Source organism: Platichthys flesus, chromosome 11 (assembly GCF_949316205.1).
Source record: "Platichthys flesus chromosome 11, fPlaFle2.1, whole genome shotgun sequence".
NCBI classification, from domain to species: Eukaryota; Metazoa; Chordata; class Actinopteri; order Pleuronectiformes; family Pleuronectidae; genus Platichthys; species Platichthys flesus.
The window spans coordinates 1,898,870-1,913,593 of NC_084955.1; the positions used below are offsets into that span (position 1 = coordinate 1,898,870).

Genomic DNA, 14,724 nt, shown 5'->3' on the forward strand with positions numbered 1-14,724 from the left:
TGTTGTAGAGGGATATCCCGGTACATACAGCTGTTCTGTTCTGACAGTTTCTGAAACCTCTGTGGTGTAATCAACTCTGTAAACAGGAAGTCAGTGTAATATCATGAGTTACATATATTCCTTATAATATATTGTAAGTGAAATTTCAGATTGTTCACACAGTTTATTAGGAAGTCTTCAAAAGGTTTGACCAAAGGGTATTCGTAATAAATGGAGTGACGCCGACCGGCTAGTTCTTGCAGGCAACCTGAGCTGCACTGTTTCAATCCTGTGAAATACACCATGTGACATACAGTGGGGCAAAAAAGTATTTAGTCAGTCACCAATTGTGCAAGTTCTCCAACTTAAAAAGATGAGGCCTGTAATTTTCATCATAGGTATACCTCAGGTATGAGAGACAAAATGAGAAAAAAAAAATCCAGAAAATCACTGTCTGAGTTTTAAAAAATTTAATTGCAAATTACGCTGGAAAATAAGTATTTGGTCAATAACAAAAGTTCATCTCAATACTTTGTTATATACCCTTTGTTGGCAATGAAAGAGGTCAAACGTTTTCTGTAAGTCTTCACAAGCTTCTCACACATTGTTGCTGGTATTTTGTCCCATTCCTCCATGCAGATCTCCTCTAGAGCAGTGATGTTTTGGGCAACACAGACTTTCAACTCCCTCCACAGATTTTCTATGGGTTTGAGATCTGGAGACTGGCTAGGCCACTCCAGGACCTTGAAATGCTTCTTATGAAGCCACTCCTTCATTGCCCGGGCGGTGTGTTTGGGATCATTGTCATGCTGAAAGACCCGGCCATGTTTCAGGATTTGAGTCCCTGGCGGCGTAGTGTGTTAATGACTTTATTACTTTGGTCCCAGCTCTCTGCAGGTCATTCACTAGGTCCCCCCGTGTGCTTCTGGGATTTTTGTTCAACGTTCTTGTGATCATTTTGAAAAATCTTTGCATCAACCTGAAACTATTTTGAATGTATAAATAGATGGATGGATAAAATAAGTTACATTTAAACATACTGAATCTAAAACGGTGATATTTAAGTACATTACTGAAGCTTTTACCTCACACCCGAGTTGTTACCTGAGCTCGCTGCCTGGTTATATTGAGCCTTCAACTTATGATAACTTAAGAGCTGAAGTGGTCCAGGCACACACCTTTTGGTGTCCGAGTATTGTTACAATAAGTCTGCGCACTCAGCAATCACAACGATATATCGTTAAATTTTTATACAGTTTTGTAAAACTGCAATAATCCCTCAAAATAAATAGCTTGGCACAATAGCTATAGTAACTATGATTATCATACAGGCGTATTACATTAATAAATTGCTATTTCTGCAAGTAGATCACTTCTACCTAAATTAACCTTTAAAGGAATAAGTTATGAGTTTACTACTGGCCTGAAGACAGAGGGCGCCAACATAAGTCACGTGAGCACCATTTGTTCCCCGCTGCCCCTGAAAGCAGCATGAGTTCGGTGGGATGAACAGTAGGGGTAGTCGAGAGTGACAATCAGTTGAGCTTCCTGGATGGAAACAAAACACGAGAGCGGAGCTGACACTCACGCACACACACACACACACACACACACACGCGTGAATGCACGGAGCAGGGCTGCGAGCAGGACGTTTAAACATTTTTTTCTGAGGGAGCAAAGCTGATTCTTCTAACAGCACAACACTGTTAGGACACATGTGTCTGTGCTACGGGGGGAAGAGCAGCACTGCGGCTGTGGATCTGGAATCAGGCAGCTCCGACACCCAGTGGTCCCCCACTGACAAGGTAGGTCCCCCCCATCCCAGCAGAACACCACCCCATCATGTTCACCATAAAATGATTTAACACAGTGGATGCGTCAGTGTTTCAGTTTTGACCTATGCGACTGTGCAACCTTGGGAGGGATGCAGATGAGTCAGATTCCATGTTGCATGCACTGTAACAGATCAGATAATACTCTGGTACCACACTAACTGTACAAACATATCTCAGTCCTTTTAGGAAATGCTGTAATATCATTATTAACTGACACCTTTATTAACTCACGTATGTAATTCAGTGTCCACTGCAGTGACTGTGTAAACTGATTTACACTGTGGAGGTTTGCATGTCTCCCTTGCATCATTCCCATCGTTCATGCTGCTGTCTATTAGCTGTATCTGCTCTTGTTTTCAGTCTCTCTCCCACAATACACACACAGGTTGTTAGGCCAGAAATTCCGGGAAATGATTGCAGCTGAATAAATTATGCCATATAATTACAGCTACACACTTTCTGCCCAGCTGCCCGCTCGCCAGCACAGTGGCAGCCTGTGTCAACGCAACAGCAGCAGCTTTTCACCGCCCTTACCCTCGGCAGGAAGGCCATGTAGACCTTGATCCATGATGACTGCTAATCGCTGAACAGCTCCACATCCTAAAAGAAACAGTGAGCGCACAGGGGAGCTTTGATTAGTGAATAGCTCCAGAAGGGAAGATTCAAGTTTTAACGCAGGCTTTTATTTTCAGTTTAATTGCTTTTCAGGGGCAGGGACTGCAGTAATGTTGGGTTTTGTAGGCCAGTGAGGAAACTGCCCAGTATCTATCATACCTACGTTGGCAGACACTGTCAGTTCTTACCTAAAAACTCTTCTATCTGATCTACTGATACATGGTTACCCAGGTAATCTCCAGTTCCTGTAACCGATGACTGCTGTCGATCCGCCTCACCTCTCTGATAGTAGTGCAGGAAACACCATGACTGTGCAGAAATACTCACAAGCTCCACTATCAGTGATCTGCATGTATGCCACCATGGATCGATAGTACACAACAAAAGAGTACTCACTGAAACAAAATTTAGGACACTGGTAGTGGTAGAAGCTGTATTGATTTAAGCTGCTCCAAAGTTTCCAACAGCCAACTTTTAATGTCTGCTGAAATGGAGAACATTGTGCGTGGGATAACGTGTGATTATAGCACTCGGCTGCAGTATGTTTTTAACACCACAATTTCCTTTGTGTCCCTGTTCTGTGCACAACCACTATTATCTACAGGATTAGCTGCTAATCCAAGATTATGGTGTTATTATTTGTCATGCTTTTTCGGATTGCACCGCCGGATCGACCAAAGGGATGGTTTGGGGGTTTTGTTGACTTTAATTCCTGTTAACACTAGATTAGATGTTTTGTATCCACCAACTCTGGTAGTAGTAAGTAAACAGCTCTTTGTGTATTCAATTATTATATTATTCTACATTGGTCCAGACTTACTGTATCTCAACCACTGCACAGAATGCCATAAAATTTGGCACAGAAATAAATGTTTCCTTCAGGACTAATTAAAATAACATCTGACCTTTTAGCATGGATCATTCCACCGACCACCTGGTCAAATTTTTTTGTTTAGAATTTGTCCAATACTTTGGTTTGTGACCAAAAACACGTCGCATTACTCACCTATGATTAGAGTCTAGTGTTGACTGGTTAATAATAAAATACTAAGCTAAGCTAAGTGAAAGTGGCCAACAATAGTATTATTGTAAGTATGTTAGTGAAAATTCAGTTGAGCCTGGCATGACATGTTGAACTTTAGCACTCGTCACTCAGCCAAGGCCCAAAAGTCCCCTCATGAGACCATGTTTAAACTTTTCATTTTTCCCTTTTCATTATGATCCATGAATTATTCTCTGAGAAATCAATGAAATTTTGCAAAACATATTGCAATGTCAAAGAAAGTGAATTCAAATTCATGGATTCTGCCCCCTGATCCAGATCCTCACCGACCATTTAATGGGTTCTCCCCTGACCAGCACCACATTTATGATAACTCTAGGCCCAGGAAAAAACAAGGCTTAGACTTTGGCTTTAAAATTAAATACTTTAATCATTTATTACAGAAATGTTGAGTAATCAACATTACTGCAGTATTTACCCATCATTATATTTAGCTTCATGCACCACGGAGCTTTTAACAGTGACTTATTCACATGTCAGGTAACAAAGCAATGACAGTGTGTTGCTTCAGAGAGAGGTGAAGTCATCAGCGTTGCTACACAATTTACCAGAAGGAGTGAGAGGTGCTAGAAAAGGGTGCAGTGTTGTCTGAGAGCCAGGTAAACTGTAACAGGAGAAGGACAGTGCTAAACCTTTATGCTTTTTTTGCTTCCAGGAAAATGGCGGCTGTGGCTCCTCTCTGTCCCTAACAGAAGGGCTAGGAGCACCCTGATCCCTTCTTGCTTCCCTCCCTGCCTGACTCGCCCCCTACATGGCCAGTAGGAGTCCCACCCTGAGCCAGGAAGCCAGGGATTCTGTACCTGGGACCCCTGAGGCTGGCGCTGACTCTCAGCCAGGGCCTGGGGTCTTCTGCAAGCTGTGCCTCAGTGAACAGCCATCTGCAGCCACCAGCCAACAAAGCTGCAACTGCAACTTCTGCACAGCTGTGAGTAAAGACGTACCCACTTCATTTGAGATATTTACAGCAGGTAATCCTCAAATCCAAGTACTTGTTTGAACAGTGAAGGACACATTAGCGGCAATGGATCTCAAACCTGTGAACCTTGGTTACTGAAGCAGAACATGGGTCCTCCAGGCTATATTTAGATTGTCTCGAAGAAGAAAAAGTGTATATCCCCTGCTTTGCTCATGTCTTAATTATTGTGTGTGGGTGGTGAAAGTTGTACAAAAGGGATCCAACAACACATTTTTTCTTTGGGTAATTTAGGCAAAAGTCCAGCATTAAAATGACCTGGGATGGGATGCTCTTCTTTAATGTAGCACCACTTCCTGTTTTAGGATGCTAAAATAGATCTTGTATATGACAGCTTTAGTGAATCTCTGAAATGTCCCTGGAAATGTTTGTGATTCTCCCAAACATTTTTTATATTTTCTACATGGAACTCCAAAATATCACCTGGCAGTGTTTTCATCTACAATAGAATTATATGAGTAGTTCGATTTTTTTAACACAGAATTAGAGGTCTGCTACAACACTGTTCTTGTTCCTCTAATACGTGCCTGTCTGGTATGTATAATTTTATGCTCTGACACAGAAAGGTTGTCAGATAACGGCAGGTGTTAATATCCGTCCGTGCTGGCTATGTTGTCAGTGTTTTGCACGCACAAGGTCACACAGATACAAAATGCACACACACCGTGTCACGGGGGAAGGAGGGAGGGAGATGGATAAACTGTGCTTATCAGTTGGACTGCATTGTATGAACCTAGTTCCCCAGCACACACTATTGCTTGTGTTTTATCGTGTTAAATGGGAAAGCACATGATGAGCACAAGTTTGTGTTAATAAATGAGTTTAAAGATACAGCCCAGACCGCTAAAACAGATTTGTTTTTCATCTTCGACCGAAAAGTGACATTTAAATGTTTTTAGTTTCTGTTCCTCCAAACTGTCTCCCTTTGCGCAATGTTTACATGGTTCTTCCTACTCCTCCATAATTGATGGCTGAGGTAACATGTGACTTATGACGTGAGGCTGTTCATATGAAATCTCTGTTTATGTGGCATTTAGTTTTGCCCTGTTTGCACAACAACTAATTTTTCCTTTTTTTTTTTTTTTTTTTATATATTTGACATCAGTAGATTTCAGTGTTTTAATATGCTGTGTGTTTTGTATAGTTTTTCATCCAGGGTGGATGGCGAAGATAAAATATATGCCTATGATGTGTTGTATGTGCTGGTGTTTGCAAGGGCATGGCATGTGTGATGTATTTTAGTACTATTGGTTCCTTTCAATATCCAGACTAAGGGTGTTGTGTTGTTCCTCCCTCTCAAGTGTATGCAGCAGTATGTTCAGCTGGCCATCATGGAAGGTGGGGGGGCACCCATCACCTGCCCAGATATGGCCTGCCAGAAGACTGGCGTGCTATTGGACTCTGAGGTATGTCCTGTTTAAAACCAACTATATCTAGGTCATGAGGAGCCATCAAGAGACTCTTAATATAAAATACCAAAATCATGTTGATTTCCCAACTTAAAACTGCGGTTTGAGGCAATTTGATATATTCCTAAATAGCTGACTCCAACTTGTTTTTTAAGAAATGATTTCGGTCAGGTATTGTGAAAATCCAGTGAATCCAACCTTAACAAAAGTTATGAGAGAATTCTTGTTTTTCCGTGGAGTGAATCGTAGAATGTGGTAATGTGAGCCGTCACACAGAAAGTAAAACCCTGCAACCTGTTAGACATCCACGCAGTTAGCCCTTCAAAGAAGAAGCTGATTCACAAACGCATGGAAATTCTGCCTCTTACTTCCTCATTTGCAATTCTATTTTATTCCGAAAACAACTGCATTAGGTCACTTACTGTAAGAAAAGCCTCTACTTTAGTATTTTTTAAATATTTAAGTATTACTCAGGGCAAATGACATACAGAGCAGGCAGCTTTAATGCTTATAGTTTTGATTGAAATATTACAATATTGTATTGTACTAATTTCTTCATCTTAGCGCTGAGAAATAATACAGCAATTTGCAGTTGATAGGTTACCCCTTTATCCTGGATGATATTTGAAGTATTGCAAGCACATTAAATAATCTTGACCACTTGGCTTTTTTGCACATTTCTGATCTGGTTTACCTGTAAATTACTTCAAACTTCATTTTTACCAGGCGTGCAATGGGGTTATATGAAAATCCGCAAACCTTATTTTCAAACCCCTGTGATCTCTTTATGAGTGCTTAAGGTGAAAATTCATTGTCCGATATCAGACTGAATAAAACATGACTAAAGCCCCTCTGTATGCCTGGTGATTGCAGATAGCCAGCCTGGCTGCAGCGGATCAGGTGGAGCTGTATCAGCGGCTGACGTTTGAGAGAGGTAGGTATTGTTGCATTGGCGTGATGATGGCTGGCGATAGGCAGTGGGCTATTTCAGGTCACACCACAGCTGGGGGCAGCTTGCCTGGGATACTGTGGGACCTCCAGTATTGTCCAGGAGGTGACTGAAACTGGGGCTTTAATACCTTCAGGGAATTCTGTAGCAAATCCTTTAAAAGACTCTGATTCTGAGTCATGTGATGTATTGTATGACTCATGCATAAACTATTGAACTTATATCGTGGAAATGTTTTGTGAATATCAGTCCTGCTTTGTAGCCCGACAAACAGCAAAGGGTTGAAATAACTTTCTGTTGACATTAACAAACTGCAAACAGGTTAGTTTGCCTTGCAGCTATATTGGCCTTTTTCCAGTTGTACAGTAACAATATGCTGTAAAGCCAATAACAGTTATAGTTTTACACAGACCATAAATAACTTATAAAGTTTAAAGCATAAAGAAGTGCAAAGTACTACTGTGTTTCCTTTCTATTCTGACTACAATACAATAATGAACCGATGAAGGAGATTTGAGTCCAAACATTAATGCTGGCGTGTTGTGCTAGCCAGTGGTCTGTGTGTCCACCACTGTGGTACAAACTGAATCTTATTGCGAAATGTGGCCCCTCAGGATAAATTGTAATAGCTAACTCATCCAAACATCATCACTTTTTAATTGAATAATTAGAAATATTTAGGTTTTTAAGGGCAGCAATGAAGAATTGTTCTCATTGTTGATCAATCTGTTGAGTGGACTTTTCTGTCTCCAGCTCAAAACCCAGATAGATAATATTATGTAGAATGATTTAAAAAGGAGGAAAAAAGGCAACTTGCAGCAAACCAGTTGAGACTGATTATCTTGAGAATTTCTTTTTTTATTAATTTCCTGCCGATCCAGTAATTGAGAAATTGATTAATTGTTATAGATCTAAACCATTGATGAACACGAAAAACAAGTCAGACCATTATTTGTCAGTATTACTTGGCTCTATGAACAAATCATGCATTTATCTCCGCACCTACTTCCTGAAACTATTGCTAATCTCCCTCTTTGCCTCTACAGGAGTGAAGCTGGACCCCAGTAGAGCCTGGTGCCCAGTGGTTGAGTGCCAGGCGGTGTGCAGTATGCAGCCAGGCTCTGAGGGCCAGCCCTCTGCTGTGCATTGCCCAACCTGTCACACCGTCTTCTGCTCCGGCTGCAGAGGCCCATGGCAGGACAGCCACTCCTGCCCTGAGCGTCAGCCCACGATGTCACCCTCACCCTCTCATGAAAGCCGGTCAGTCAGTTAGCTGCTCGGTTAGCCAACCGCCGCCTGCAGCCACAGTGTGAACTTTGAAAATGATACTGTGCGTGCTGGAAGCAGGATTAGTGTGTGAGACAGACTGAGGGTGTACACAATGAGAACCTTTTACTGCTGCTAACGGAATCCAGGTGACTGAATGGTAATGGAAATAATTGGTCTGGAAATAGTTAATTTTAAACTATAAAGGTTTACGGTTTTTATTCATTCATCCCCTTTCAAAGAGTTTAGATCTTTTAAATTATTTTATTTTATGAGGAAAATCTCATCCTTCCATTTAATCTGAATGGAACTGACAGTTGCAGTGTCAGAAGTGATTGGATCACTGAGTGGATCATATAAGTGATGTGTTCCTCATCTCCCTGTGGAGATCTGAAAACTAACGTTATTTAAGGATTAATAGCCCAGGCTTGGTCAGTAGTGCCCACTGTGCAGTCCCTGTTTTACTGTTACATGACTGCGCAGCTCCTCACTGTGGCTCTGCCTCACTGACTGATGTCATAGGAGACTTGCTGTGTTGTGTTGGAATTTCATTGTCTCTGTGCCAGAGGAAGGTGAAGGATTGGCATTGAGCCGCTCTGAGTTAGTCCACTGTACAGAAGGAGCCTGCGCGGTAGTGGAGCTGTGGTCTCTGCAGTGGGATGTGGATGATGGAGCAGGCTGAGTGAGGGAAAGTAATCTTTAGATTTAAACTTGTATGGAGCATAATATACATTTGACAGGCAAACACAGTTTTATTGTACTACTCTGTACCTACTCAGGTTAGGATTCCAAAGTCCCTTAGTGTAACTCCCCCTTAGAGGTTTCTGACTAGAAAGCAGGATAGCTAAGTTATTTTTCGTATTTCATTTTAAATTCACCTCATTTGATTCCCTTAAATAATAATGTTATTACTGCTTCTGTTCTCTTACATTGTGTTCATATTATCCACTCTATTTAAGAGGGGTTGTTAACTCTTCCTAATTTGTCTGTGACAAGTCGTGTTTCTGTTCCACCTTTATTATTTTCTGTCGACAGCTCTATGTCAGCAGCTGCTGTAAGATACGTTAACAGATTTTGGTTTCTGTGAGTCAATGTACAGATTGTTTGGTCTTATCTATGCTTGATTACATCTTGCCACTTTTATGGCTTTGCCAAGGGAACATGTGGTTGTAATTAGAGTTAATTAATCAAAATATTTTAGAATTCACAATATGGCAGATTGACATATCCAAATCTCCGGAGCTACATTCGTTTTTGATAAAAGTCTAATGTGTACATAGCGCTTTATATGAAGCTTTTTCGTGCTACAGAGATCCCGGGCCTACAATTTATTTTCTCCAGAAGACGATAGCTACTTGGTACAGACCCCAGCAGAAAGAAAATTATATCATCACTTTTTTTCCTGTGAAAATGAAATACATTAATTCCCATTCCCATTAAAAGGTTCCCTCTTATCGCAAATGCAATATCTGTCCAAATAATGGCATTGTGAATATTTAGCCCTAGCAGCTTATACTGATAGTGCTTTCTTGGTTATTTTGTGACAATTCACTGAACTCACATTTATATAGACTATGATTGCAGCTGGACTGCTTGACATATAGTATTGAAGTTATCCTTCAAAATGTTTACCCTCATCAATGCTACTAAAAACTTTAATCTTGATGATGTTTTCCTACACGTGGCATCTATTGCACTTCTGTCCGTCCTGGGAGAGGGATCCCTCACATGTGGCTCTCACTGAGGTTTCTACGTATTTTTACCCTGTAAAAGGGTTTTTAGTAGATTTTCCTTGCTCTTGTTGAGGGTTAAGGACAGAGGATGTCACACCCTGTTAAAGCCCTATGAGACGAATTGTGATTTGTGAATATGGGCTATACAAATAAAATTGATTGATTGATATAGGCTCACACTAAAACATGCTACCTGCCCGGCACCAGCAGAAATCCAAAGTTAGCAACAGATATGTCATTTAAAAAAGCGAGATAATTCCATCAGGACAACGCTGAAGGAAGAGTTAATATTGGATTTGTTTTTATATATGAGATTGTATGAAATTTTTGCGTGAACAACTTTAAATTCTGTTAATTCAGGTTTAAGGATATTTCATCACATTCTATGTGATTTATAAGTAGAATAGAAACTCCTCAGGTTTTTGTAACCCTCAGTCATGACTTTGAGCACTGCTGCCCTAAATTGGGCTCAGAGAATATTTCATATCTTTCCCTCCCAAAGTAATTTACCCAGTTCAATGTTGGCACTGATCCTTTACTCTGCTGCAAAAGAAAGACTTCAAAACAGCCAGGACACTGTTAGGGCCTTCTCCCTGTAAGCTGTATACCTCATATCTGTTGTGCCCTACTCTCTATCCACAGGGGCCGCTCCTACAGCAACTCTGACATGCCCATCAAACAGTGTCCCATGTGTGACATCTACATAGAGAGGAACCAGGGCTGTGCACAGATGCTGTGTAAGAGCTGCAAACATACCTTCTGCTGGTACTGTCTGCAGAACCTGGATGTGAGTCCCGCTGCAACACACCTCAAACATGTGAAGTTCAGAACACGCCAGCCTACTTCACCGCCTTCAGCTTGTTTTTGAATTCCATCCGTGATTAATAGTCAGCTAATTTCGTGTCTAAACATTGTGTAAATGTAGGGGGACATCTTCCTGAGACACTATGACAAGGGACCATGCAGAAACAAGCTGGGACACTCCAGGGCCTCTGTGATGTGGAACAGGACACAGGTGAGGCATCTGCGCAGACCCCAGAGCAGACCCAAGCTGTGTTCCAGTTCAGGGGCCACACCCTTTGGAGATCGCCTTCATCAGACCTGTAGGCCACAAATCGAACTGCATCCTCCAAAGAGGATTTCATATGCACGTCACCAGACTGTCCTGCCCTGACTGTTGCATCATTAACTACTTTGAGCCTCTGCATTTACTGAAGCTTGGCCTCCCTCATACCTAGTTATGATCACTATTGTCCCCTAACCTAACATGTAATTATACATTTTTTAGTTGAGGTTTCAAGGCGCCATGGTTCTTTAAACATTTGTACTGTTAACTCTTTGACTGAGTTGAAGCCTGAAGTGATTTGTCTCCAGCGCACAATTAATCTTGGGATATGTTGGGCCGAGAAGATTCCAGTTATTGCATCCTTTGGGGGTCTGGAACAGAGGTATTCATTTCTTGGCTGCATTTGAAGGAGCCTTGGAAGTAGCATGGCCTAGTCGTGCTGCTGTGACACAGTTGGTCAAATGTAGCCCCGGAAGGATGCGCCTCCTGAATTGGAGCACAGCTATACACTATCCATTTCAGGGTTGTGGTGACGTGCTATTGTCTAAATGGATTAGACTGCAGAACCACCCATCCATAAATGGCAGCTTATTCCATTCATGGCTTTGATTTTAGTAAAATTGCTCCATCACATTATCAGGATTGGACTCTGTCCCGGCTGCTCTGTTGTGCCTGCCAATTCAGTGAGTCACTGTAGAAACGCCTGGGGAAGAAAACATTAGAGAAACCAATGCAGGACAGTAAAGTTTAATTGTTACAAGTTTCACTTTATGTCAAGCTTTAATACGTCTGTATAAACACAAGCGTCTAATCTTTGAACAAACTAATTCACTGTCTCACTTGGGAAACTTCATTTGTCCATCTGCTGCTAATTGTATTGGTGAATTTCCCTTTAAAGTCTCTTTCAGCTCGTTAGTGATTTGTTGTTTTCCACCAGTGTGCCCAAATAATCCTTTATCAGACATTAAGCTGAACTAATCCCTGCTCTAATCTTAAATTATTCTACTTTAATGAAGTCGTCCATTCAACAAAACAATGACAATTGGCTACCAAATCTACTTTCTCTCTATTTTCCCTGAGCCTCCTTGCTATGTGTTGGTGTGCCTGTGTCGCTGAGTGTTGATGAACACAATAGTTGTTCCTTGCAAAACAGGTCCTGGCAGAATAAGTCACACCCTTGCTTGAAAGGTCCTCTACGTTTAACAGTCTGCTTGTGAAAAATTCCTTTTGCCACTCTAACTCCTTCTTACCTGCCTCCAACCACTGCTGTTGTAACAGGACATCAAGAGTTAACACATACTGGGTTTGTAAATGTATACAACATTATGATTTATAGTGGTACACACTACATCGACAAAAGTATATGGACCAGCCATGGATTTTTTTATGGTGCTACAAAAGCAGGCAATCAGCCACAACAGCGTCCGTTTCTGTCAGTAGTGTTGGAAATAAGGCCTCGAAGTCAGTTTGTCAGTTGTTGTCTGTGGAAGGGTTGAGGTCAGTGTTTCGTGCAGGCCAAGTTCTTCCATAGAAAATGTATTAAACCATATTCTTTGTGCAGACTAACAGTAGGTTACTTGAGTGTGACATTTTAGTTTCGTCAACAATTCCCTTCCACCATCTGTCACTGTTCCAACGTTAAGGCAGAGCAGTATTAAACTGTATTCTAAGCAATTTTTTTACAGTAATGATGTATACAGGTGTTAAACCTGAAATAGAATTAAACAAAAGAATAAAGTTGTAGACTGTAAAACAAAAACATCCCTCTGGGTTAGTCACTATGAGCAACCTCCTTCAAATTCTACATTGGTGTTTGGCCTATTGTTAATTTGAAAACATGGATTTGATTGATTATTGATTGATTGGTGTGTGTTCCTTCAGGTGGTAGGTATCCTGGTGGGGGTCAGCATCATTGTGCTGGTGACATCTCCTCTCCTCCTGCTGGCCTCACCCTGCATCTTGTGCTGTGTCTGTAAGCCCTGCCGAGGGAAGAAGAAGAAGAAAAAGAAGAGGAAGAAGGACGTCAGTCAGCCGGACTCCTCCACATCATAGCAGCTCCTCCCTCTCATTGGCCCAGCCCACTCCTGATGTTGCCAAAAGAAACCAACAAAGTGCAAGTGGTGAAAATGAATGAACATGAGGACCAATGGAGTACTTCTTCTTTGCTCTACAGACTGGAAGCCTCGTCGGTGGGACGTCGGAAGTGTAACTGAGGAGACTGAATGTACCAAATTCATCTTAGATGTTTTTGAATGCACACCTGGACGCAAGGAGAAGCAGCGGCTGTGAGAGTTCTCCTGGAATGAGCTCTTTCTTTGTCTCTCTCTCACACACACACAAACACACAGACACACACACACACACTCTCACACACACACACACACACACAAACAAACAAACAAACAAACACACAAACAAACACACGCGCACACAGTTAATGCCACCTTCATGTGCCAAATGTCATGCCAAACCAGAGGGGTTAGGTGCTCAAGTGCCTCACTCTACAGTGCCTGGTGCTTGGTTCTATTTGCTTTGCCTTCCATTCTATCTTTATCTTATGCAAAAATGTTAGCATTATAAACTCGGACAACTGTCAGGATCACACAGGGTCGTAAATCCCTAGTTAAAGAAGTGAAATACTCTTTCATAATGGGAGAAGGCAAATGGTATTATGAAATATGATAGGGCTTCAGTGTTGCACAGAGAATGTTTCTCCTGCAAGTGTGTATTGTTTCCATCTAGTGTATGTTCCAGACCAAAGGCTCTAAAGGATATCGTGTACTTTTCTAAAAGTGTGTCAATATGTATTTAAGGGTTATGTGTGTATGTTATCATTTCTACATTTATGTTGATGTTTCTGCATCAGATATTTTATAAAAGCACCACTGTAATTGAAATAAACATAGTGTATTGTACATGCATCAGATGGTACTGTGTTTGCTCATTACGTTTATCTGATTGGTCGTTTCTTCACTTTTGTCTTTGTAATAAATTGTGAGAAGAGCATACATCTGAAGGCAAGGCTATAAAGAAATGAAAGCAACCAAAGTGCACATTAAAATATGAAAATTAACATTATGATGCACATTTTCACAGCCTTGAGGTTAGTAATCTTTGCTCCAGTTGAGCGTATTCATCTTCTGTTTAACATAGGTTCATGCATTACAACCAAGAATACATTATTGCTATCATTCAAAACAACCTACAAAACAAAATACTACTAAACTCTTACTAAATATGAGAGTCAGGCTTACAGCTCTTTATATTGTATATATTTTATGATCAAATATCAATTGTTCACATGCATTTATTTTTAATGTGAACATTTTGTGGTAATACTGAACATGGATATTTTATAAGCATTACAAATGACAGCCATGTTGTCCACAGGAGAAAGTGGCCTTTCATTTTCATTTGCTTGTTTTGCAAATATTTGAAGAAATAATTCAATTGGTATCTTCTAATACTAGTATTTAATTGCCGTGTCCTAAGACATAATACATTCTAACATAAGTAAGAATACCCATACCATATAGTTATCAATATTATATAACACTATTATATTTATCATTTGAAATCAGGATTGTGATAGAAAATGCATGTGTGCACATCTGTTAAAGGGGATGGTCAATGTATATACATGTTCATATTTGGGACTTGTAGAGGTTTTTGAAAGATTTATGTTATCGTATAAAGATTTGTATATTTGTCATTATATAAAACGACATTTCCACTTGAAATGTTTTGAACTAAACCTCAGAACTGAACACGATTCAAACGGAGCTGCTGTTAGACACAAGAACACAGTGGGCTTCTAAAGAGGTTTAGTGTCACCT

At 40.8% G+C, this 14,724-nt stretch overlaps 1 protein-coding gene across 2 annotated transcripts; it reads left to right on the forward strand.

The window, feature by feature from the left end:
- The first annotated feature begins 1,478 nt into the window (after positions 1–1,478).
- On the forward strand, positions 1,479–13,809 carry rnf144b (ring finger protein 144B). 2 transcript variants are annotated; one of them, XM_062399245.1, is made up of 9 exons: positions 1,479–1,784; positions 2,263–2,426; positions 4,148–4,417; positions 5,767–5,871; positions 6,748–6,808; positions 7,870–8,083; positions 10,465–10,609; positions 10,748–10,837; positions 12,770–13,809. In XM_062399245.1, exons 3-9 carry the CDS (start codon positions 4,244–4,246, stop codon positions 12,938–12,940), a joined length of 960 nt encoding a protein of 319 aa, XP_062255229.1. In that variant the 5' UTR covers positions 1,479–1,784; positions 2,263–2,426; positions 4,148–4,243; the 3' UTR covers positions 12,941–13,809. The 2 variants fall into 2 exon arrangements, with proteins under 2 accessions (XP_062255229.1, XP_062255228.1); XM_062399244.1 differs by lacking the exon at positions 2,263–2,426 and having other exon boundaries at positions 1,481–1,784.
- Positions 13,810–14,724: the final 915 nt, after the last annotated feature.

Coding starts and splice junctions, on each gene's coding strand:
- rnf144b (XM_062399245.1), top strand. CDS start 4,244: ATGGCCAGTAGGAGTCCCACCCTGAGCCAGGAAGCCAGGGATTCTGTA. Junction 6,809..7,869: donor GCGGCTGACGTTTGAGAGAG/GTAGGTATTGTT, acceptor TTGCCTCTACAG/GAGTGAAGCTGGACCCCAGT. Junction 8,084..10,464: donor TCACCCTCTCATGAAAGCCG/GTCAGTCAGTTA, acceptor CTCTATCCACAG/GGGCCGCTCCTACAGCAACT.